Source organism: Pseudopipra pipra, chromosome 19 (assembly GCF_036250125.1).
Source record: "Pseudopipra pipra isolate bDixPip1 chromosome 19, bDixPip1.hap1, whole genome shotgun sequence".
Taxonomy (NCBI): Eukaryota; Metazoa; Chordata; class Aves; order Passeriformes; family Pipridae; genus Pseudopipra; species Pseudopipra pipra.
In genome coordinates this window covers 8,669,325-8,691,929 of record NC_087567.1, presented here as the reverse complement: position 1 = coordinate 8,691,929, position 22,605 = coordinate 8,669,325, and the positions used below count along the sequence as shown (strand labels likewise).

Here is a 22,605-nt window from a genome sequence, read left to right as displayed (position 1 = left end):
CCTTGCTGTGTTCTGTACAGCACCCTGCACTCTGCTGTGAAATTCTCAGCACCTGCTGAAGGCAAAAAATGATAATTAGTTCTAATAGCTGTTCTGTTTCACACCTCTTCTAGCCAGCCAAGGCAAATCACAAGGAGATGTCACCAAAGCAAATAATCTCCTCAGTGCCAAATGGCCTAGCACAATTTCAGCACACAGCACGAGGGTTTGCCTGCATGACCCAGAAGTGCTGAAGTTCTGTAGCTCTGTATTATCTGTTCCCAATTTATGACCTGCACTGGTTCTGAGTCCTGCTCGTGCTCAGGGCTCTGACGTACGGGTGAGTTCCTGCAGCGGAACAGGCTCCTGCACGTCAGGTTCTTCCCCACAATTGCCCTGCTCGTGCTCCTGCCCCAGTAACAGCAGAGCAGCTATTCCCCTTTTCTGGGGAAGGGGAAACTACTTTGTCTTACTTTGCATTTGCCAAGGGGGTAGAGAAAGCACAAAGGCAGTTACTACAGAGTAGCTGATACCTGTTAACTTGCGTTATTATCCCTGTCCCTGAAGTCACTTCATGTGTTGTGGTCACACTCATCATTTAGGATCTGAACTCCATACCAGGCAGGCAAACACTTCCATGGATCTCCTCGTTACCTTCCAACCAGAAGGAACTGTCTCCGTTGGGCGAGTGTAACAGATGTGCCTGGGGCTGTTCAAGCTAGGGCAAGATATCACAGGCAGAAAAGAATCAACACAGGAATATTAACAATACATTATTTTGCTGGTGCAGTTTTCCCATATGATTACAAGTGATGAGTGCTCCGTGGGAGTGAAGGAAGGGAAGATCAGGCCCGTACCGATAGGCCGAGCTCGGTTGTTCACAGTCAGGCACCACTTTCACTGTTAGTTCATTTGTTTGCTCTTACACTGCTGTGTTCTGTCCTGAAGGCTAACAGCACATCATATATATTTAAAAGAACAGTAGCACACCACTGGTATAGATCTTAGGGTTTCTTTCCCGAAACATTATGATATTCCTGCTGAGAATATGAAGATAAAGGCTTTAATCCTTGGGAACAAAAGGGCGTGAGTAATTCCATTTCATTGCATGACCTGGAATCTCCACCCATATAAATACATCAAAGAGTAGCTGTGATTTCACTCTCTGACACCCATGGGTTGGGGTTCTCACCCTGGGAAGCAAACAGCTCCTGTGGTTGGGCTGGACAGTGCCCATGAGGCTGGGTAACAGGGATGTTTGCAGCATTCTTTGATCTTCCTACTGGACCAAAATTATTCACATCTCCCCAGTGTTGCTGAAAACTTATCCAAGCACTCAAGGCAATTATTTTTAAATGTAAGTGTGTTTTGGGCCAAGTCCATGAATCCTGACTCATGACTGACTCAGCCCTTACTTAAGCAAAACTCCACTTGATTTCATTACAGCTGGGGGCAGGACTCTGGGATTTTGACCCCTGCCAATGGGAGCTGGCTGCAAGAACCTGGTGCCAGCCCCTGGAGCTGATGCCCTTCCACAGCTCCCAGCACCTGCCAGTGCAGCAAAGCCCTCTGCACCAAACTGAGTCTTTCAGACAGTGATTCTGTCTACTGGTAAAACACCCATCCTGCTGGACTGCCCTGCCCAAGCCCCCACGTGGGTGATGGAGAACCACGTGTGGACTGATAGTGCTCAGAGCTAATCCTGCCAGCCTGCAGGAACTTCTGTGCCCCACGTTAGTCAGGAGCTCGGACTTCATGGCTGTGGTAGCCTCACCATCTGGCTGAAGGCTGTTGCACTGCAGGTTGGCTGTAGCTCACTGGAGTGTTCATTTTGCTATAAATTAATTTTGAACACGGTCAGCTCAGCACTGCCTGTGAGAGGCCAGGATAGTTCAGGTGAGGAGAGAAACTGGATGATGTGAGTACTGGGAAGAGTAATCTAGAACACCCAGGCAGGCCAAGTCTAGCTGGTGCAACTAAACTGGGCTGGATCTGAGCTGCTCTCAGTGCCCTGTTCCCAGCACTCCTGGCTCCAGGCGAGGGTACAGCGCTGGTCCTGACCTGGCTCCCTGCACTCCTGACTGCAGGAGTCAGCTCAGGTCTCGCCAGCCTTATTAGCTCTGGCTCAGCGCCGGCGATTCCTATTCGAGCTGGCTCCCTGCAACGTGCCTGGATGTCTGGGCCGGGCACATCCCGGCATGGGAGTGGTGTCCCAGCGTCAGGAATGTGGGACAGAGACGCTCTGGCTGCCTGCTGAGAGCAGCACGGTCACATTCACACAAACCAAGAGGCTCTGCTGAAGCGAGCTGGCCTGCCTGGAGGCAGCCCAAGTGTCTCTGTCCTGGCATGGATAATCCAGAAGTCACCCAAGGGAGACCGAGAGTGAGAAAATAGTAATAAACTGTCTTGAAGTGTCCCTGCTGCCCAGCACTCCCAGGAGAGCCTATTAAAAACCAACCATTTTCTGCTTAGCAAGTGTGACTGCCAGGATGTGGCTAAAGCAACCAAAAAACTTCAATGGAAATGTTACTTATTTATGTGTCATTTAAGATAAAGCTGCTGTGTTTTGCATGGGTGCACCTTGACAAATGCCCTGATTGGTTTTATTCCTAACTACAGCTAGAAATAACAGAGCTGCTGTGCATATTCCCATCATTTGTGTTATTTAGATTTTTGGACTCAGTGTGTTGGCCTGTCAGCTGTTGCTGCACCCTTTGGTGCCCCTAACTATTTCTTTCATTAAACTAAACAGGTTTGCTCTCCGGTTTGAGTAACTTACTGTTGTCTTTTGTAATGCTGCATTGATAGGTTTAAAGATACATTTTCTGCCAACATAAACACTTTCTTGACTGTAATAGAAATGAGTCCTTGCTTGCATTAGTTTGCTGTGAACGTTACAAAGGCTATAAAATAATTGTAAGTAGATGTCCTTGTGTGAATCTCCTTTAGACTCCTCCAAGGCTTCCACAATAATGAGTAAATGAGGGTCTCCTCTCAGCAGGCAAGGGTTTTTCCTTTTTTTTCCCCTCCTTTTTTGTTCTTTTTTTTTCCCTCTGTCCTTGTTTGAAAAGAGGAGAACTGGAAGCTAAAGCAGCAACTGTATTCAAATATAGACAACTCTTTGAAGAAAGGTTATAAATACCTTGTCTTCAGCACATTCACATCAAATACAGTTTGGGCTCTGTAGCTGTGAAAAAATACAGAAATTACTAGTAGAGTCACCAAGATCTAAGTCAGGGCTAGGGAAGGCTGGTGAGTAAGGAAATCCTTCAACATTTGCACCTTGAATTCAAATCTGCCCCACACCGAAGAGCCTGGAAACAAGATCTTCAGGTCTTTCCTAGTTGTAATGAGAACACACCCAGACAGAGTACATGGGGAGAATTAAAGGCAGGAGATTTGCAAAACCTCTTAAAACAGCAAGCTCCTTAATTTTCCTTTAGAATTCAAAGGAGCCATCAGCCAAAATATTTCAGGACTGGAGCAGCTAAGCCCCAGCAGAGTGCATGGCTGGCTTGGTTTGCTCAGGCTTATCTGAATTTTGTCCTGTAAAAGCGTGAATTATTGACTCTCTTCTTTTCTCTGCTTTATAGTCCTCAGGTACCTGGAGGGCATCCCAGAAAAACAGGAGGGTGAGCCAGCCCTCTCAAACTCTGGTGTTCTCTGGATCTGACTGGCTAAACCCAAGTTTGAATATTTAAGGGTCTTTGAAATTGCCATGTAATGCCCCCCCATCCCAAAAGGAAAACCAGCTCAGCAGCACCACTCCCTGTAAAGCCAGACCTTGGCGTGCTGGGAGCCGGGAGCTGCTGGGAAGACACACCATTATTCCAGCCTGGTGGTTTCCAGGAGTTGGGCTTTCATTGCTGTGGGTGAAATTCGTACTGTGCATGGAGAGAACAGCGGGGCTGACGGTGCCGTGGGAGTGAATAATGCAGAGGCCTTTGCTCGTCCTGTTGCACAGGAACGATTCCCACGTCCTCCAGGCAACACCGAGGGAATCAGTGGGGAAGAGCCTCTGCAGCAGAACTGCAGCAAATTAGGAGAAGTGTTGCACAGCACCAAAGCTTTTGGTCAGATGCTTTTTGTTCTGGTTGGTCCTCTGGCTACTGCATGGCTGGAATTGTGTTTAGTTCTGGCAGCTGCTGGAGTTAACATGCTGCACTTTCTGAAGGTACCCTGGGCACCCACCGCCTTCCCGTCAGTGCAGCATCTCCAGTGACTCCAGAAGGATCTGTCCAGGCTGTGCTGTGCCTGTCAATCCTCCCTCCTGTCCATCCATGACCCTGGGATTGCCACAAAGCTGAGTTTGGCCACATGCTGGACTCTCTGTGCTTTTCACAGGGTCCCTACACCGTTGGCTTCTTTGTGCAGGGCTTAACACTCTCCCCTGTAAAACCTTGAATTAAAAAGCAGTATCTTAGAAGGCTTAGATGGGATTAGGCAGCACAAACCTCTTACACACAGAGCTTACACTAAGTAAGCTTTTCTAAGTTACCAGTGTGTGATGCATTAAGGGGAGAGCTCTGCTATCACTCTCCATCTCAGCTGGCTTGGTTCAGGGGGTGGAATGGAAGCTGAGTTTATTGACTTCCCCATGGACTTGGGTGTTTGGTGCCTTTTTGGTCTTCTGATGTTCCAGCCATAATTTCTGAAGACATTTTCCACCTTCCCAGGCCAAAGGCAGGGCTGTGTGGGCAGCTCTTGCAGTCTCAGTTGCCTCAGCAGATCTGTGCCGAGCTACAGCCACTGCAAACCTGGGGGCAACCTGTGCTGGCAGGGGAAAGCTGGGAAAACCTTGGCTAATTCCAGCCCTGTCACTGACCTGTGTAGACCTGTATCTGCAGCTCTGCTATCCCCTCAACCCTACATTTACATACTCAAAAGACAAGACCTCTGGATATTTATTACTCTTTTATGCAGAAATTAATATAAGGGGTTACAGTCACGTGGTGCTTAAACAATTGACCCATAATATCACTTGAATTGCACAATTCCATGTGTGAAAAGCTCTCCTGTCCCATGCAAAGGAAACCTGGAGAGGGGGAAGGCACCTCCATCTTTTGTTTCCTTGACTGCCTTGCCCTCCCCCACAGACTCCTGTTTGGAAGATATTTATTAGGTGGGGAAAAGTACAGGAAAATGCTCTGCAAAGCATCTTCTTTCCCCACACACACAGGGCTCTCGTTACATCTTTTAAGAATCACAACAAAGAAAAGGAGCTGACACAATGAATTTTGATCTGGAAAATGAAATCTGACATAACCAGTAGTTACATTTTTGTTATTCCCTGGTAGTTTGCCTAAAGGCAGCTTTTAAATAATTCCTGCTTTTCACCTCCTGAGAAATAATCTATTTGCTTCTGAATTAATTAGGCAGCATCATAAAAACCCTTTAGAGGCTTTGAAAGCTGCTGATCTAACTTTTTAAAATATATAGTGGGCCTGATCCTTAGGCTAGACAGTGGGAATTCTGCTCTTAACTTTGATGGGAACGGGAGCAGGCATTTTATGTGTGATGCTACTGAAAAAACAGGGTTCCCAGTAAACAGTAATAGATGTTGCTTTTTCTGTCTGCTTTACTGGTATCTGTCTCTATAACATCTTGAGTCTTGTAGTGTTGAGAGAGTGTGTCCTTTCTTATTTCATCTGCCTTTGGACAGGCAGTGTCAGTATTTCTGTGGTTTGCTGCCCTGGGGAGCAGACACGTGCAGGGGAGTGGAGTACTGTCTCTCCACTTGTGATGTCCAGAGTGTGACTGATCCACAGGATCAGGGCTGGGCAATCAGTGGAGCTCTTACATGCAGAATAGATCATCCCAAGATTGGGTTTGAGATGTCAGCTACTCTGGAACTCAGCAGCTTGAATCAACATCAGCCTACCCAACTAATTCTTTAATTGTTCAATTGTTTAAGTCTCCTGCCTAGTTTTCTGTTAATCTGAAAGATGAAAATAATCAAAATAATTTTGGTCTCATTGATATGAATTATTTTTTTTTTCACTGAAAAAAAATCTCAAATGGAGTTTCATTGAACAAATTGAAAACGTACCAGTTTGTTTACAGGGTGATGTAAAAACTTTTATTTGACAAGGTAGAGGAAATGGATGGAAGAATCATCCAAGTTTCCAGGCTCATGAGCTTTTCATGACGTTGGGCTTTCTGGCCTGGATGGTCTCTGTCTGTTCTACGTTCCTTTGTTCTCACATTCCTGACTTTGCCTGTTGCCAGTGGCAATATCACCAACACAAGTCAGGACAAGGATTAGATCAAAAGATGTTCTGGGAACCAAAGATGGCTCTGAGTGAGATTTGGAGCTCAGATTAGGAGATTTAACAGCTGTGTGTCTCTCAGGGGGAGATTTGTGTGCTGCTGGTGTTGTGCTGAGGGCTTTGCTCACGTAGCTCAAGGAGTGCTCGTGGTCAGCAGGACATCTGGTAACCTTGTCCCATGGAACTGTCCTGCTCTGCTGGGTGACACAGGCCAGAAAAGTATGGATTTGCAGTATGGACCAGAGAAGGAACCACCATTTCAAACCTCATCACTCTGCAGGGGTTTCTGCTGGCTTTTAGAAGTGTCAAAATGATGTTCTTGCTTACATTGCTATTTTTTGAAACTCCAAATTCTTTCCTCAGCGGGTACTCAGGACCTGTTCCTCTCCTCTTTCTGGTCCCTGACTTTGGAGTGCAGCTGTGACTTGCACTGTCCCTTCCCCAGGTGAGCACCCAGGCTTGGCTTCACCAGCTGAGGGGCTACTCTGGCAGTGCTGCTTTGGGAAAGAGAACAAGACAAGGATTTGTCACAGAAGAGCCCAGATTGTCACTGAGAGCAGGAAGGCAGATCCAACTTTACATCCCTCTGATTATCCTCACCTCTCCAGTGCAAAGTAAGAGATTTGGTGCCTTCTCTGTACAAGTTTTGGGTGTTTGGAAGGTTCCTGGAGAATCCAGCAATTTGGGAGGTGGGGGCTCAGGAGCCAACTCCTAAACCAAGTAAACTCATCTCCGGCAAGATTTCTGTGGAGAGCACTGAAAAGCCAGAGGGCTCTTCTCTGGAATTCTCTTTTTTTCAGCTGATGTCAGAGACTTTATTTGGGGTTTTGTTGGTGCGGGGGTGTTTTTTTATTGTTGGGGGTTTATTTTCCAGACTTGATTATATACATTTTATACACTGGAGCTTTGCAGAGCACAAATAACCTTTTCTAAGATGGAGAATTCAGTTACTTGTGTTCCTGGCATCAGCTTGGTCTTCCATGTCAGTCTGCCCTGGGAGGTTTTAAAGTTCAGCGTGTTCTCGCTGCTCTGTATCAAGCCTCAATTTCTAGTCAGGAAAAAACATTGTTGTGGGCAAAGTCCAAAGAGTTACAGCTTTATTTACAGTTTAGGTACCACCTACAGCAATGTAGCTCATCACCAGCAGTGCCTTGGGCATGTTTCCACTTTATAACTTGGTGAGGTTGTTTACAGTGTTGTCAGCTGAAGAAATAAAGGACCTGGGTGGAACTATGGCCCCAGTAAAATCAATGACAAAATTCCCATGGACTCCAGAGGACCAGCATTTCACTTAGCACTGCATGTGAGGAGCACATATTTTATTGTGGCCTCGATGTCTGCTCGTTCAGCTGCTTTTCTCAGAGCATGTTCAGTCCCTGGGCAGCCTCGTGGGCCCTGGCAGTACCCAAGGGACCTTTTCTGTGCTGGGAAATTGCAGGTTGGTTTTTCCTGTCACATCCATCCTTTTCTGTCTTCAGGTCCCTGCTCTTCCTGTCTGGATGTTAGAAATTATTTTGCTTCCTTTTCTATAGTACCTCTAGATCTGAATCCATGTAACGCAGGGAGGAGAAAGTGGAAAGGATGTTGATGGATTTCCCATGGCCCAGAGGATCAGGAGCTGAATTCCTGGGTTGGGTCAGTAGGGCAGCACTCAGGTTGGGCAGAGATGTCAGTGAGAATCCCCTACACTAACAATTCATCCAGTTCATAGAAGAAATGGATGCATCCTTCTGCTCCCTCCCCACAGCCTCCTTTGCCCCCCACCCAGTTAACTTGAATTGTGAAATTCTGGGCAGGCTGTGTGTACATCCACCCACTCAGCCTACTTTGTAAAGACACACACAAACACCCTGCACAGGCACATGGTACACAGGTTTGGTAATATTACTCCTAGCAATTAATCTCCCTGTTTCTGAGTTTGTATGGATTCCTGTCTAATCTCCAGAATGATAATTTCCTTCTGTATCCTGAGTGCCAGTGATATGCAAAGGCCAAACTGCACTGCGTGGTGCCCTTTGGGAAGAGACTCCTGCTTAAAAGCCTTCCACATCCTGCCTGTCACAGAAGACTATATTTGGAAGGATGGGAAAGCAACACGAGAGGCACATGGAGCAAAAGCTGTGAGCATCAGCAGTTTGCTACAAGTAAACAGTTTCACTTCTCGAGCTGTTGTGTTTGTCAGTCTAGTAAACAGGATCTGATACAGTGAGATAACAAAGCTGTAGGCCCAAACCTGTCCTCCTCCTCTGCAGTTGGAGTTATAAACTGCCCACACTCCTGTCAGCCGCTCTGCCTCATCCCCCTGTGATCCACCACTGCAATATTTAAGTCCACAATTGCAGTATTTGATTCCATCATTGCAATGTTTCACTGCCCCTGCAGAGTCCTTTGCTTTGCTGGAAGCAAAAAATCACCAGCCTGGCTTCCTCCTTGTGCAGGGATTTACAAAAGAAGGGCTTAGTTCACTGTCTGGGATTGGGCAGCAGTGTCCTCTGTAGTTTGGAGAATAGGACATTACTGTCCATTTGTGTCCTGGTCACCAAGAGGCAGTGCTGGGAGCTGTCACTGCTGCCCTGCTCACAGGAGAGCTGTGTGAGCTAGAAACCCATGCTGCAGGCTTGTCTGATAGCATCTGCTTTCCCTGAATAATTGTGGACATTCTCACCTCTCCACTCATCCCTCTGAGCACCTTGGAGTCATAACTTGCAATGCTAGAGCCAATGGAGTCATGCTTAGGGAATGATCTTCCCATTCAAGGTGAATCTTGATACCTGACGGATGAGAAGACCAGGCACATGCTAAAAATTCCTTGCTAATTTGGGTTGCTAGTTCATCAAAAACATCCTCCCAAACACGCACAGGATGTATTAAGTTATGGTATAGTAAGGGATCAGCTTGTCATACTGACATTTCTGCTCCTTGCCAGAAACTCCTGGACTTCATTATCTCTCTCAAGAAATCAGATCTGTAAGTGTCACCCTGCAATAAATTTGTGTAACTGGAAACCTCTCCCCAGGCATACAAACATCTGAGGACAACTGAGCATTGCTGGTCTCTGAAGGCTGATGTATAAATATATACAGGACGGACTGACAACATCCCCCCTCTGGAACAGCTCCAGTGCAGCCTGAGCCTCCAGGTCTTCATTTTGCTGTTGGAGCCTTGGTCCAGTGGCCCTTTGGCATAGGCACATCCCATGCTGTGAGGTGGGGCTTGTCTTTTGGGGCTACCAAACAGGGGGGTTTCATTGTGTCTGTGTTACTCTGTGATGTTACATTCCCACTTCTCCTTCTGCTTAGACAAGCACAGCAGCTCCGAGCCCCCCACTGGGGCTTCTTGGTGTGGTGTCAGAAGAGCAGAGTTACAGCACATGATGTAGGGCTGGGAGCCATTTCAGTAGGGCTGAAAAGGAGCATCCAGGCTGATCTCTGGCTGATATTATCATGGGCCAACTATTTCTCACAGATGATGAAACCAGTAGTAAGGAATCTCGTGGTGTAATAATTTTCCATATGAGCTTGCGAATGCAATGCAGCATGTGATAGTTTACCAGGCGCTTCTTGGCTTCCTTGTGGGGCTGGTTTTTGGGATACTTTCTCAATTTCAACATTACTTATTGGTATTCTTGAGGAAAACCAGTATAAATAGTCCACTGTGTTTTCCAGAGTTCATGCCAGTCCATATTCTGTTTTACCTGGTTTCGTCCCAAGCCATTAGCCCACACGATTGTCTATTATTTGCAGTCTTGGCTCATTAGGGTGATAAGTTGATAAAGCAGGTTGTTGTCTTTACCTTGGGGGCTCTCTGCTGGGTTGGTGCATTGATGCTGTGGGCAGCCCTGTCAATATGCTCCCCTGTTCTCAGCCAGTGCCACGGCACGTCCCACACCGTGATTTATGGCCCCACCGTGTGCAGGCTGCCAGCCCAGCACACTGCCTGCGCCTGGCAGAGGTGTCCAGGGAGTGCCTTGGGAAAAACCTGCGGATGGGGCGTGGGGGAAGGACTGGGGGAGGCTTCTGAGGAGACCCTCCGTGGCTGTGCCCCTCTCTGACTCCTCTCAGGTGCCAACAGGACCTCAGGGAGGAGTTTGTTCAGCTCCTTGGAGGGACAGCCTGTTTGTTCAGTAACTCAGGTGCTGCAATGGGTTGAGAAGGTCACAGAGATCCGTGAGGATGTTCCAGATCAGTTTTCTGCTGGGAGAAGTTAAGACAACACACAGCAAATGGTGAGGGGTTACTTCACCCCAGCAGCAGGGTAGGGGCTTGGCTGGCACCAACCTGCTGCTTCGAGGCTCAGTTTGTCACTCAGGTGCCTTGAAGGGACACAAGGGGTGAGAAGAGCTTCACCCAGCAGGGCCCTGTCCCCTGCCAGGACAAGGCAGGTGTCAGAGGCATCCCAAAGGGAGCAGATGGTGATGGTAATTCTGGGTCCTGGTGGTGCCCCAAAGAGGGGCTGGTCTGGGGGCACCTGCAGGGTGGGAACCTGCAGGGGAGCTCCTGTCCTGTCAGGTTCTCTTGCCTGTTGGAGAAACTTGCTTATAGTCCTGCCCAGCACTGAGAACAGGCCGTTCCACACAGGGCTGGCTTGGAGATGAATTCGTGGTGTACAGTGTGTGTTCTGTGTCGCTGGGAAAAGTATTTTTGGAGACAGAGTGCTGATAAAGACCAATTTCTGGGGAGAGGAGCAGGCATTTGGCATTATTGCAGTAGACTGGAGCAGGTGTGGAGTCTGGCTGCCTGTGGGAGAGGGCAGAAATACCACAGCAGCCCCTTCCTTTTCATTGTCCAGAAAGTTGGTGCCAAAATGCTGCCTGTTCCTCCCCAATGATAAAAGGACAAGTTAAATAATTAATAATAATCTGAGTCTCAATGTGACTATGAAATAATTTTCAGTTAGACATTATGTAAATTTGAAGTAATTTTTTTACTGGTCATGCATAATAAAATAACTGTGGTGATTAATTTTTCACCCTCAGAGTTTAATTAAGATCATTCAGGAGGTTTGGACTGATACACCACGCTATAAATCACAGTCCAAGCCACTGAAATATAGCTTTCAGATTAGATACTGATATTTTGGGGGTGGAAATCTTGCTGACAGATAGGCACCCAAGTTGTCCTGCTCAGGAGGCCGTTTGGTCCTCCGAGCACTGAAATGATATATACTGGTTATTAATGCATGCAATTCAGTGTGTGCTTTCCTGGGTTTAATTTTAGGGATGGACTCATTCCATCATCTATATTCCTGCACAACTCATTGTAGAATAAACAGAGCGTTGTTCTGTGTGAGCCTAATCGGCTTTTAAAGCCAGTGCAACCCAACTCTCCGAAGGGATGAAGTGGATGGTATCGAGTCACATTTTATTCCAGGATAAATGTGTCCAGGTGTGCTGTTCTGTGGGAACAGCCATGTGCTTTGAATGCACAACCTTAGCTGGAGTCACTCCTCAGGCTCAGACAAGGCTGAGTTTCCCAGTCCCAGCAGAGGCTGTGGGATGCACAGGGTTGTTGTAACTGCAGGGCCCTCAGAGCTCCTCCAGAATGTCCTGAGCCTGACACCAAGGAGCTGCTTCCTGGAGCATCCACAGCCCTCATAGTGTGGAGCAAAGCGAGCAGCATGCTGATATCCTGGGAAAAAGGACTGGGGTACATTTTTTTCCAATAAAAAATGAGCATGTCCTCCCTGGTGGCTCCTGGGTTGTGGAGTTTTCCCTCCGGTTTCTCCGGGTGTCTCCCCATGACTGGGCTTTGTGCACCCACGGCTTTGCCCCACGAGTTGGAGCAAGTCTGCAGGATGTGTCAGTGCACAGGATGGACCCTGACTCACAGGGAAAGCATGTATGGAAAACGTTGCCATACTCCTACAAATGCTTGGTTTCCTTTGCCGTGTGATTTTTTTTTTCCACTTTAAATAAATCAGGAGTTTAGCAATAAAAAGCTAATGCTGAAAGGAAGTGGTGCAGGTGAGCCCTGTAGAATTTCCCACTGTATTTATGAACAGAAACTCTTTTCAGGAGAGTCAACTGGATTTGAAAAAAATAGGGTGGAAGGGAGTTTCTCTGATGCCCAGAAGGTGAAGCATAAAATGGCCATCTTGCTAAATCTTCGCTGCCAGACTTGTTATTCCAGAGTTGCAAAATAACACAATACTGCTCTGGAGCATCTATTCCTAAACCCTACTGCTTTATTCCAGAATGAAGAGTATCTTTGTTCTAATTCACTTGCATTCTGAGGAACAATTCGGTAATAACTACTGTGCTTTAAATTCACACCCAGTACTCCTCCCAAATAATTGTCAAGGACAGGCAAATTCTAACTCTCCTTTTAGTTTCCTTGCTGTAAATCCAGAATAACCCTGTTGAAATAAGCCAGTAGTTTTCAGTCATACCTATGAAACATGTAATTTCAGAGGAGTGATTCTGGATTTTACCTCCCAGATCTGGCCCACAGTGTGTGAAAAGAGACAGCCCGGGTTAATCCCACCAACCCCCTCCCTCGGCAGGAGCGTCTTCGGCAGCGCTTCCCAAAGGAACAGGCAGCGATTCCAGCTGCGACGTCAGGGAGAGCAGGATATCAACGCAGTAATTAACAACTAATTCAGCAGTTAGACCGGGATCTAGGCGGGTTCCTGCATTAAGTAATTGCTTCCAGAGGTGAGCAATGCTGGGGCTGCTCACTCTGCTCTGTTCCACCTCCCTCCAGCTCCTCTCTGGCCAGGGAAAGCAGCTCCACTCGTGGTGCTTTTGAGGGTTGTGGGTGCTGTGAGGAGCCCCTGTCTCGTGGCATCAAAGGAAATGCAGGGATATAATCACACCCTTACACTCAGGCATCGTGCTTAAACATAGGCAGTATAAATGGCTTTAGGCACATCTTCGTTCTCCTTGAAGCTGAGGATCTCAGTGTAAGCATCCTTAAAAATCTGCCAAAGGCTTGTGGTGTGTGTTGGAGAAAATGGCCACCTGTAGACAGGTCTCTTCTGGAGAAATGGGACTTGCTGTGCTGTGTTCCTGGCGACTAATCGCTGCGTTCCACAGGTTTGGGTATCATGCACAGAGGAGCACTGGGATTTTCCCTGCAGTGTTCCCATCGCCAGCCATCACCTCAAGGTGACACAACATCATCTCAGGGCGTTCAGGATTTTACATCCCCACCCTGTGCCTTTGCAGCCTTAAAGCTGATTTGGATAGTTGAACCGCAGGAGGAGTGAAGTCTGATCCCTCTCTTTGGAAAAGGTCTGTGATGAAGCCATGTCACCTTTCCTGCTCCCAAAGGCAGGGACAGGCAGGGGCTCGAGCTCCTTTGCAGCCGCCTCCTGTCCCAGGTCCCCCTCGTGCTTCTGCTCTTGGCTCCGGCCCCGACAGCTCCGGCTTTCCCTGGCGTTTGGCTCCTCCCCAAGGAGAGTGCCTGGCTCCAGCACTTCTCTTTTCTCGAATCCTAGATGTGGATTCGGGCTTTGATAATTAATTGCTGTTTGAGATGTCCTTTTGATTTCTGCAGCCTTGTGCTACACCTCCTCTTCCTCAGGTGAGGACACCTCCTCTTCCTCAGGTGAGGACACCTCCTCTTCCTCAGGTGAGGATGGAGGCAGCGAGTCTTTGCTGGTGCACAACCTCCACTCCCCTTGCAGGCAGCTGCTACTGAGACTTTAACTTCTGTCACTGCCTTTCCAGTGCCTTTGTTCAGCCTGTTAAATTTTCCTTTATTGTTTTAGCCTGTCTGCAAATGTATTTGTTTTTCTTCCAGAAAAGCCTTCGCTTGCTCAATTAGCAAGCGAGCTCTGTGTGGAGGGAGCCGTAGCTCACTTTCTACCATGCCTAAGTGCTTCTGGAGCATTTGGCTCCTCCACAGGGAGGATTTACTCCTGCCGTCCTCACACAGGTCCTGCTGGACATCCTACTGCCCGGATTGCTGAGTGGTGCCATGAGAAAAGGACATTTTGTGACACAGGAGTCTAAATGTGTTGCCATGGTTCAGGCCAATCCATGCTGTCCTAAGCTATGATTTTAGCTGCAATTTTTGCTCCCTGCCCTATTGGGTCAATACCATGTTTTCCACACACATGGGATCTTTCACCATCCGGATTTTTTCAGTTGCTTTTGTCTTACTTAATGGTTTTGCTGCTTTGTTCAGAGCAGAGGTTATGAGGGTACAAGTCGAACCTCTCTCATGCTGGGAGAGAAGGGTGAGTTCTGGCTGGTGTAAAGCTGGAAATGCCTCTGGAGGTTTGTGTCTCACCCACCTTGATCTGAGCCCTGGCCTGAATCACCCGCCCTCAGCAGGGACCTGGACACGGCCCAGACAGCACAGGAGGAGTTTGTGGAAACAAGCACTGATCTGGAAGGGACCTCCCTGCCTGTCCTCAGGGCCTCCCTGCCTGTCCCCAGGGCAGATCTGGATGCTGTCCCCAGCCTGCCCTGTGACCATCTCCAGCCCTGGCTGCTGCAGGACAGGGTCCCGCTGAGGGTCTCCTGCCCTCCTGCTGCAGGGGGAAACCTTGCAGCAGAGGCTACAGAAACCTCTGCCATTACATCTGCAGGGAGTGTTTGCCTGGACACTGGGTGAAGAATTTCTCCTCTTGGGGGTTTTGTGGCACTCTGTGTTGCTATTTTCCCTGGTTTTGCAGCCTGTTCTAATTGTGGCTTTGCCCTTACAAGCTGAGGGCCAAAGCCTACTAGAAAGCTGTTTACAGTGCTTACAAAGTCTTCATAGAGTTCAGGGGCTATTTCAGCAAGACATTCCTGAACAGTTCTTCCTTTTGTCCTGACCCCAGCCTGTTCCCTTATCCACTCTCCATGCTCCAGCATGAGAGCTCAGGCTGTGCCAGCAGACCCACAGCCTCCTCAAGCTATTCAGGCGCCACATACGAATTAATGTCATGACTTTGTGAGTGCCCTCTGAGCACAGGTAGATATTAGGACAGCTCCTGGAGGCTCACAGCTCACCATGGACATGGGAGCTGCTTTGGCCTAAAAGTTGGGCAGAATTTGATTAATTTTTCAGGACAGAAATCTTGCATAGGACCCTCGCCGTTGAGGGTGTGGCATTAGGATCACGTTCACAAGGCCCTTTTCTCACAGGATCCTGTGATCTCCTCTGAAGACTCTGCCCTGCGTGGGTGTGAGGGCTCATGGGCTCACTGCTGGCACAAGAGTGACATTTATCCTTGCTGGAGCTGGGTGGTTTTGGAGCTGGTTGTTTGCTCTGTGTGATTGATCACATCTGAAACTGCCTTGCGAAACAGCCCTTTTATGTGTCAAACTGACTCACAGTGTGACCTGAGGCAGACGTGAGGGGATATTTAAGGAACAACTGAATTTCACAGAGAGCCATGCTATGTTTTTATTTCTTTTTTTTTTTTTCTTCTGGAGTAAAAGGCCTTTGTCAGCTGATGGGAATGGGGCACAGTGCCCTGTGGGACCGAGGGGTCCCTGGTGATGGCCGTGGACGTGGGAGCTGTGAGGCTGCTGCTGCCCCCCACCCCTGCCTCTGTCTCACCAGGGGAACATGTCCAGCTCACCCCTGTGTAGTTTGAGGCAGAGGGTGACAGAGCAGGCCTGATTTTCCCTTTGCTGCACCCCACGGTGTGATCTCAGCGAGGTCAGTGCAAACCACTCCACAGCAGCAACAAGGCCCTGAGTTTGCAGCTGAACATGTATCCTCCAAACTCCAGGTGATTTGTCAGTAGGAATTGAGCATCTAAAATGGATCTGAGTCTGCATCTCTTTTCCCAACTGCCTTTTGCTGGTTAACTTGCACATGAGCTTTACCTTTTACCTTAGGAACACATCCAGCACAGAGTGAGGTCTTTGCAATCCCATGGGAGTCTGTGGGACTGGCTCAGTGTTGATGCTGGGGATGTGGAACAGAGAAAACCAGCTCCTGGCTGGCTCATGGCCTGCTGTGAGTGCAGAGATGGAGTTCCTGGGAGGGTGGGCTTTATCCCTTCAGCACCTTCCTATCACTGCTGAAGTGATGCTCCCCTTACATGTCAACACTGAGAGCATATCTGCTGCATGCAATCCTTCTGCTGGCAACTAACGCTGCAGTGAAAGATGATCTTTAATTAATGTACTTCCTAACAAATCATCTGAAAATGGATCCGTGCTTGGAGCCAGGCACTCCTGCATGAGCTGTGGGGCTGCTCATGTGAGGAAGGGCTCCTCGGGCACTTGTGTGGCCCTTCAGCATTTGTTAGAATTCGTTTCCAGATGCCCAATCTGGCTCACCAAGGCCACTCTGAGCAGGGATTACCCAGTGTCTCAGAGCACTGGGAGCAGCCTGGTTGGAGCAGGAGCAGTGAGCCTGCTCTGCACAGGGTTTGGTTTCAGTGCCCACGCGGGGCAGAACCCAGGAGGGGTCCTTGGCCCCAGGGGTGTTTGTGCCAGGCCTTGAGTCCTGCCTGAGGCTGGGCTGCAGAAGACAGATCATCTGTCATTTAATGCTTGTTTGTCTGGCCCTGCTGACTACAACAAAATGCTTTTGTCTTACCAGGGAAGCCTGAGCAGGCCCATCCCGTGAACTTTAGGGATCTGGGTGCAGGTGGAGGACGGGAAGGCAGCCCAGCCCTTCCCCAGCTGTGGTCCCTGCAGGAGCCGCTGCTGTGCTGCTGCCCCGGGGGATGTTGCCTCTTTCTACCCTGTAACAAACACAGTAACTCAGAAGTCTCCTGTAGAGCTGTGGTAACTCTGTGTAACTCTGGTGTATAAAATCAGGACAGCACAAACCCCCTTGTGCAGCTCCAGTCCCTTGGTGGCTTTAGTCGAGCACTCACACCAGACTGCTGCCTTTTTTTCAGTGTTTCCTGGGAAAAAAAAGTATCCAAAACTCTGCTAAAGGGAATTATATTTTCGGTTGAACCAAACATTTAATATTATTTTGAAATAGTCTTTCCAGCCTGGGATCCTGTTTGGTTTGGTTGCAGAAAGCCTGTCAAATAGTAAGCTGGAAATTTGGGAATTTTCAAAGGGAGGTAGAGACAAGCAACTGCTGCATGTGTTCAGGGCAGTCTTAGTTCCTGCTTAGTTCTCAGTGGGGAGGGTTAACAGGGATCAGGAGGTGTCAGCCCTATGCCAGGTAGTGCATTTGAGCTTGCAAGGGCACCCTCTTTTGTGATTTTACCATACATTTTGTTCCAGTTGTTTTTCAAAGCTCTGGTTCCTCATATCCTGTAATTATGTGAGAGTTTCAGAATTCTTTAAAGCTGAAGGTAAATTGACAACTTTTGTGATTGTGCAGAATAGCTTAAAAACAACCAAAAAGTATTAAAAGGAAGAAGGGCGAAGAGAGGAAACGCAAAATTATGTTCCTTTGAGATCTCCAGATTTGTAAGGCAAACTCATGATTTTGTGGCCTAGGACAGGCCTGTTAAGTGCTTGGTGTTGGCAATGCTGTGTTTATTTTCCGGGCTTGGATTTCTGCATGGATTTATACACGTTATGAAAAATACAGTATTTTATGTTATTTTTTAAAAGGAAGCAGATTGCTTGGTTGGATGAGCTCCAAACCAGACTGTAACATACAATAAAAATTCTATAGTGCACTGTAACAAGCTACAATAGGCTGAGATGTTACTTTACCAGCACACAAAACAGGCACATTACGGAGGGAGAGAATTATAAGGTATATTGTTTGTGTTCATGGCCAGAAAGAGGAAGGAAAAAAATATACCCTGTGTGTGTAAACTGCATATTGAAATTACAGAACAAAATTTAATTAGGTCTTTATAAATAAAATCCACATATGCTGATTTATGATATATTTCTTTCTCAACCTTTGAAATGATGGCTGCCTGTGCTTTGAAAACCAGTCATTTGCAGACAGCAGGTCTGTAATTCCCAAACTGGCACAACCAGAAGTTTGTGGATTTGAGTCTGGCAAATGCCAGCCCCAGTATCTGTTTCAGAGGCACAGGCTGGGATTCCCAGTGGAGGGGGCAGGGGAAGCACGCTGCAAAAGGCAGCTGGAACCTTTTCTGTCTTTTTTATTTTTTTTTTTCCAAATGTGTAATTATAAAGATTAAGTCACTTGTTCATTAAAAAAAACCCCAAACAACACTAATGTAATACATAATTATAACCAAAGAGAAAATGTGTGGTCTTTGCAGGCTCCATCTAAACGTCCCCTTCCCTAGAGGAAGCTCTTCGTGCTATATTTGCAAAAAATATGTGATTAGTGCCCAAATCATGAGTGAGAACTAAAAGCAACTGGAACACAGCCCTTTCTCAAGGACTGGATCAGGACTGGATCAAGCCCTAATTAAACACACCTAAGAAAGGCAAGATTGAGGTGCTTTTGCTCACACTAATGAAGCATCAATGTCCCTCCATTGCTTTGCTGTTCCATGGTACTGACAGCGAGTCTGACTCCCAGTCCTAAAGAGGAGTTTATTTAATGCCTTACAGAGTTTTGTCTGTGTGTTATGGAGCTCTCCCGTCCCAGGGCGAGCTTTCCTTTCTGAGTAAACAGGTAGAGGTTGAGCGAGGCAGCTCTTCCAAAGTGGGGCTGTCACTGGGGATGGCTCTGTCTCTGTGACTCTGCAAACAGCCGTCACGGCGCTTTTCACCAACACATTCCATCAGTGCTGGAGACTTGTCACGCAGGGAGCAAACACCCAGGGAAGGGAAGGAAGCATTTACAATTTGCTGCCATGAAAGGAGACGAGATAAATCAATAGGAACTAAATTAGCACAGCCAGTGGCCCTCACACCTCCTTTGGAGACTCTATTAAAATCCGTGGCCTAGAATTTGCAGGAGGGATTATGTGCGTGAAGGGTGAGTCAAGATTTTAGAGTGAGCTAATGCAAGTGACACCCACTTCTCAAACTGCCTCTGAAAACACTTACTGCCAGCGTGTGCTGCCAAAGACAAGAGTTCTAGTGAGTATTTGCTGGCTGTCATTGGCCTCAGATAAATCCGTTGGGAGGGGAATAGTGGAGGAGTCAATCAGAAGATAACACTGAGTAAAGCTCAGTTGCATAACACAACAAGAAGTCAAATTTAACCAAAGCTGAACATATGTCTGAGTACCAGGGGCACAGTCAGAAGTGTGATGGCTCAGTCAGAATCTAAAGGGAGTCATATTTGAGAACGACACACAGGAACAAGATCTGACAAATACCTCGTGTGATTGAGTTGGTTGTGTTGTTGTGCTGCTCTTGGGTGACCTTTTTAATTCAACTGAAATGATATCTGTCCTGGGCGTTTGCAGAACGCTGTAGATTGGTGACAGCATCCCACTGATATGCTGAGCTACAAGAAGACTTGCTAAAAGCCAAGTTGAGGTAAATATTTCCCTGCAGAAATCTGTCTGTTGGTACAGTGAGTGCAGCATTTGCAGGAAGCATCCGGGCGTGTGTGTTCAGCTGATCCACTGATCAGGGAATCTCAGGCACCGGGGTTGTTGTAGAAGCACAGAGCAGGCTCAGGTCTCCAGGGTCACGTGTGTTGTAGAGTTGATCCCTGTGTGTGTGACAAAAGCCCAGCAATAGCTACTCCCAACTTGGCTGCTGGATATCCAGGAACCCTAGACAAGCAGTTGCTTATCTCTGCTTCCCTTTGAAAATTCCGACTTTTCAGCAGATGTATGAAGTCCTCTACTTCTGCTGTGCACCATTTGTATGAGAAAAAAAAAAGAAGTATCCAGGAAAACCTGAACACATGGCAGCTCTGGGCAAAGAAAATACCACTGTCAGCACACTTAGTCCTGGCACCTTCAGCAGAATTCCCTTTTTTCCTGGTACTGACAGCAGCATTCTGGTGAAGCCCTCGGGACTTGCAGGGGAGGAAGAGCTGGATCAGGGCTGGCTGCACAGCAGTGGATTTCTCAGCTCTGCTCTTTCCCAGAGCTTCCCAAGGAAGTCAGTACATGCAGGCACTGGCTCTGTGGAAAGGGTGGAGAGCTCAGTCACTATCCCAGCGCCTGCCAGGGGAACTGCAGGGACAAACTAGTCTGGTCCTGCACCAGCTTGGCAGCCGTTTGCAGAGGAACACAAGCTTCCTGCAGGAGCAGAAAGGCACCACTCAGCAGCTACAAGACAAAGTTGTCAAAGCAGCTACAGAGAGGGGGATTCTGCCAGACTTGGTGGGATTCTTCAGCTGCATTTATCTTTCTAAGCGTGTTGAGTCCTTCACCTGGGAGATGCTATAAAAACACAAGGCATTAATAGCACAGAATATACAATAAAAAGCTAAACAATGCAAACCACATGCAATTTAAGTGGGAAGAGAATTGTGTGCATGCTCTCTGCAATCGCCTGGGCCCTAAGATGGAGTAAATTGCCGAGTAAAGGCTGTGGAATACGGATCATAAACTTGAATTTCACTGCAAAACTGTCAGGGCAGTGATCTGACCAACATTATAAAATGTGAGAAGTGATTTTAGGAGCCTGTGTTTTGATGAGAGGGATTTTGGAATTGCCTTTCAAAGGTTGGCTGCGCAGCGTTTTCAGAGGATCAGGCGCCAGGATTGCTCTTCTCTTTTGTAAACCCCCTGATGTTTCTTGTGTGCTGGCACTGCACCTCGCTGGGGGAGACTTTGTTTCACAATGGGATATTTGGGCACTGTGGTAATGGGAACTGGGAAAAACTCAGAAGGGCTTTCGTGCTGAATCACAGCTTATCTTCTCTGCACAGCACAGGGGAGGATTCCAGATCTTTTCTTCTGCTTCTTACCTTCAAGAGATTTATGGCAAACATCTTCTAAGAAGATCCCAGGGAAAGAAATGTCCATCCTCTCTGTATTTTCTGTCTTGCCTGCAACATCTGGGAGATAATTCACCTGTGGGTGGTTAGTCAGGCTGGCTGTGCTGTGGCTGGCAATGCCACCCGGATCCCTGGGCACCACCCCAGTGTGCTCTGTGCTGCCCATACAGACCTGGATTTTGCAGAGCAAGAGCTAAAACCCAAAAGATAGGCTTGCAAAGTTTCTGTAGTGGATTGCTGGTGGAAAAACTTGTCATTGCCCAGTGCTTGTGCACGGGACAGCTCTTGCAACCAGAGTATTCTGGAGTGCAGAGTCTCTCTGATCCATTTTGGGGGACCTTGGGACTGCATGGGAGGTACAGATGAGAAGGGCTGCTCAGGCAAAGCCTTTGTGGTTGTACTTAAAAATGATCATTAGATATGTTTAATGGGGAACAGATTTTCCCTTCTCCCTGTGTGGTTTGGTGGGGTCAGGAGAGCCTGTGGTGCTGGCACTGTGCCTGGGGGGAGCGGAAAGGACCTCGCAGGGCTTCACTCAGGGCTCGGGGTCCTGCAGGTCTGGACCTTCTCCCCGCTCCAGCCACCTGCCCCTCACATCTGGTTCGGTGACAGGGCCTGCTCGTGGACCAAACAGAGGGGCTGATTTCCCATCCCAGCAGAAAAGTGCTTTCGGGAGGAGAGCTGGGGGGCACAGGGTGGCTGTTCCAGCCCCGTGGAGCACTGCAGAGGAGATCCTGGAGGGAATGGCCAGGGGAGGTGCTGCTGTGGGAAGGGCCCAGGTGCCTGGCCCCGAGCCCAGCCTTGGGGAGCACGGGGCAGTTACCTGTGGGATCAGGAGAGGAGGGTGGCAGGAGCTCCACGGGCTGTGCCAGCACGGGAAGCTCCCTGTGCTCAGCCTCCCCCAGCACCTCTGCAGTGCTGGGCTGGACAAGGATTTGAACATGCCTTTAAAGACTTGCCTGCAGTGCCCTTGCTGAGGGAAAGGTGTTCTGAGGAACACCAGTCTCATGCCATGTTTCATCCAGGACACAAACCACCAAAAGGGGAGGGGACTTCATTAGGGCTAGAAAACACTGATTTAGGAAATTTCAGATTCCCAGGGACAGGTGCAGAGCTTTCAAACGGCTCCAGGGTAGGCTTGCAGAAATTCAGACAGACACGTGGGGAGAGGGGAGGGCAGGGCAGGGCCCGAGAGCTCCTGTCCCCTGTCCCCTGTCCCCGGGGCTGCTCTGCCGGGGGAGGCACGGGAGCTGCGGGGCCCGGCTGTGCCTGTGCTCGGGCCATGGCTCAGCTCCAGCCCTCCGAGCTTCTCCTTGGCGCTCGGCGAGGTCACTCTGCGGCTCCCCTGCACCCCCACTCGTTATTAATGGCACACCTGGTGCCAAGAAGGATCCTTTCCATTCTTAATCTGTGATTAACAAGGTTGTTAAAGTCATTCTCAGCTCTGCTGAAACCGAGCAGAATTTTATGTGACATAGTGTAGTGGGTAAAGGCTCTGTTTGAAGTAGTCTTTAATCTTAGTTCTAGGATTAAATCATATGTAAACAGTCACATTTTATCAGCTTGGCTACAGAGTAATATATTTGTTAGTCTAATTTTAGCAACTTGCAGGTAATTCAATATTATTTGAAAGAGGTTATATAGGAGTGAGCAGGTCT

The 22,605-nt window shown here is 48.1% G+C and overlaps 1 protein-coding gene across 11 annotated transcripts in view; it reads left to right on the top strand.

The window, feature by feature from the left end:
• The window catches only part of COPRS (coordinator of PRMT5 and differentiation stimulator), a 141,881-nt gene that overhangs the window by 98,269 nt on the left and 21,007 nt on the right, over nucleotides 1-22,605 (top strand). For 5 of the 11 annotated variants that reach the window (XM_064676063.1, XM_064676066.1, XM_064676064.1 and 2 more), the window contains exons 4-5: nucleotides 6,694-6,862; nucleotides 8,194-8,464. The exons of the other annotated variants lie outside the window; for them this stretch is intronic. In XM_064676063.1, the coding sequence (XP_064532133.1) occupies nucleotides 6,694-6,862; nucleotides 8,194-8,449 (425 nt within the window). In that variant the 3' untranslated portion in view covers nucleotides 8,450-8,464. Of the gene's footprint in view, nucleotides 1-6,693; nucleotides 6,863-8,193; nucleotides 8,465-22,605 lie in introns of those variants that run through there. 11 annotated transcript variants of the gene reach the window in all.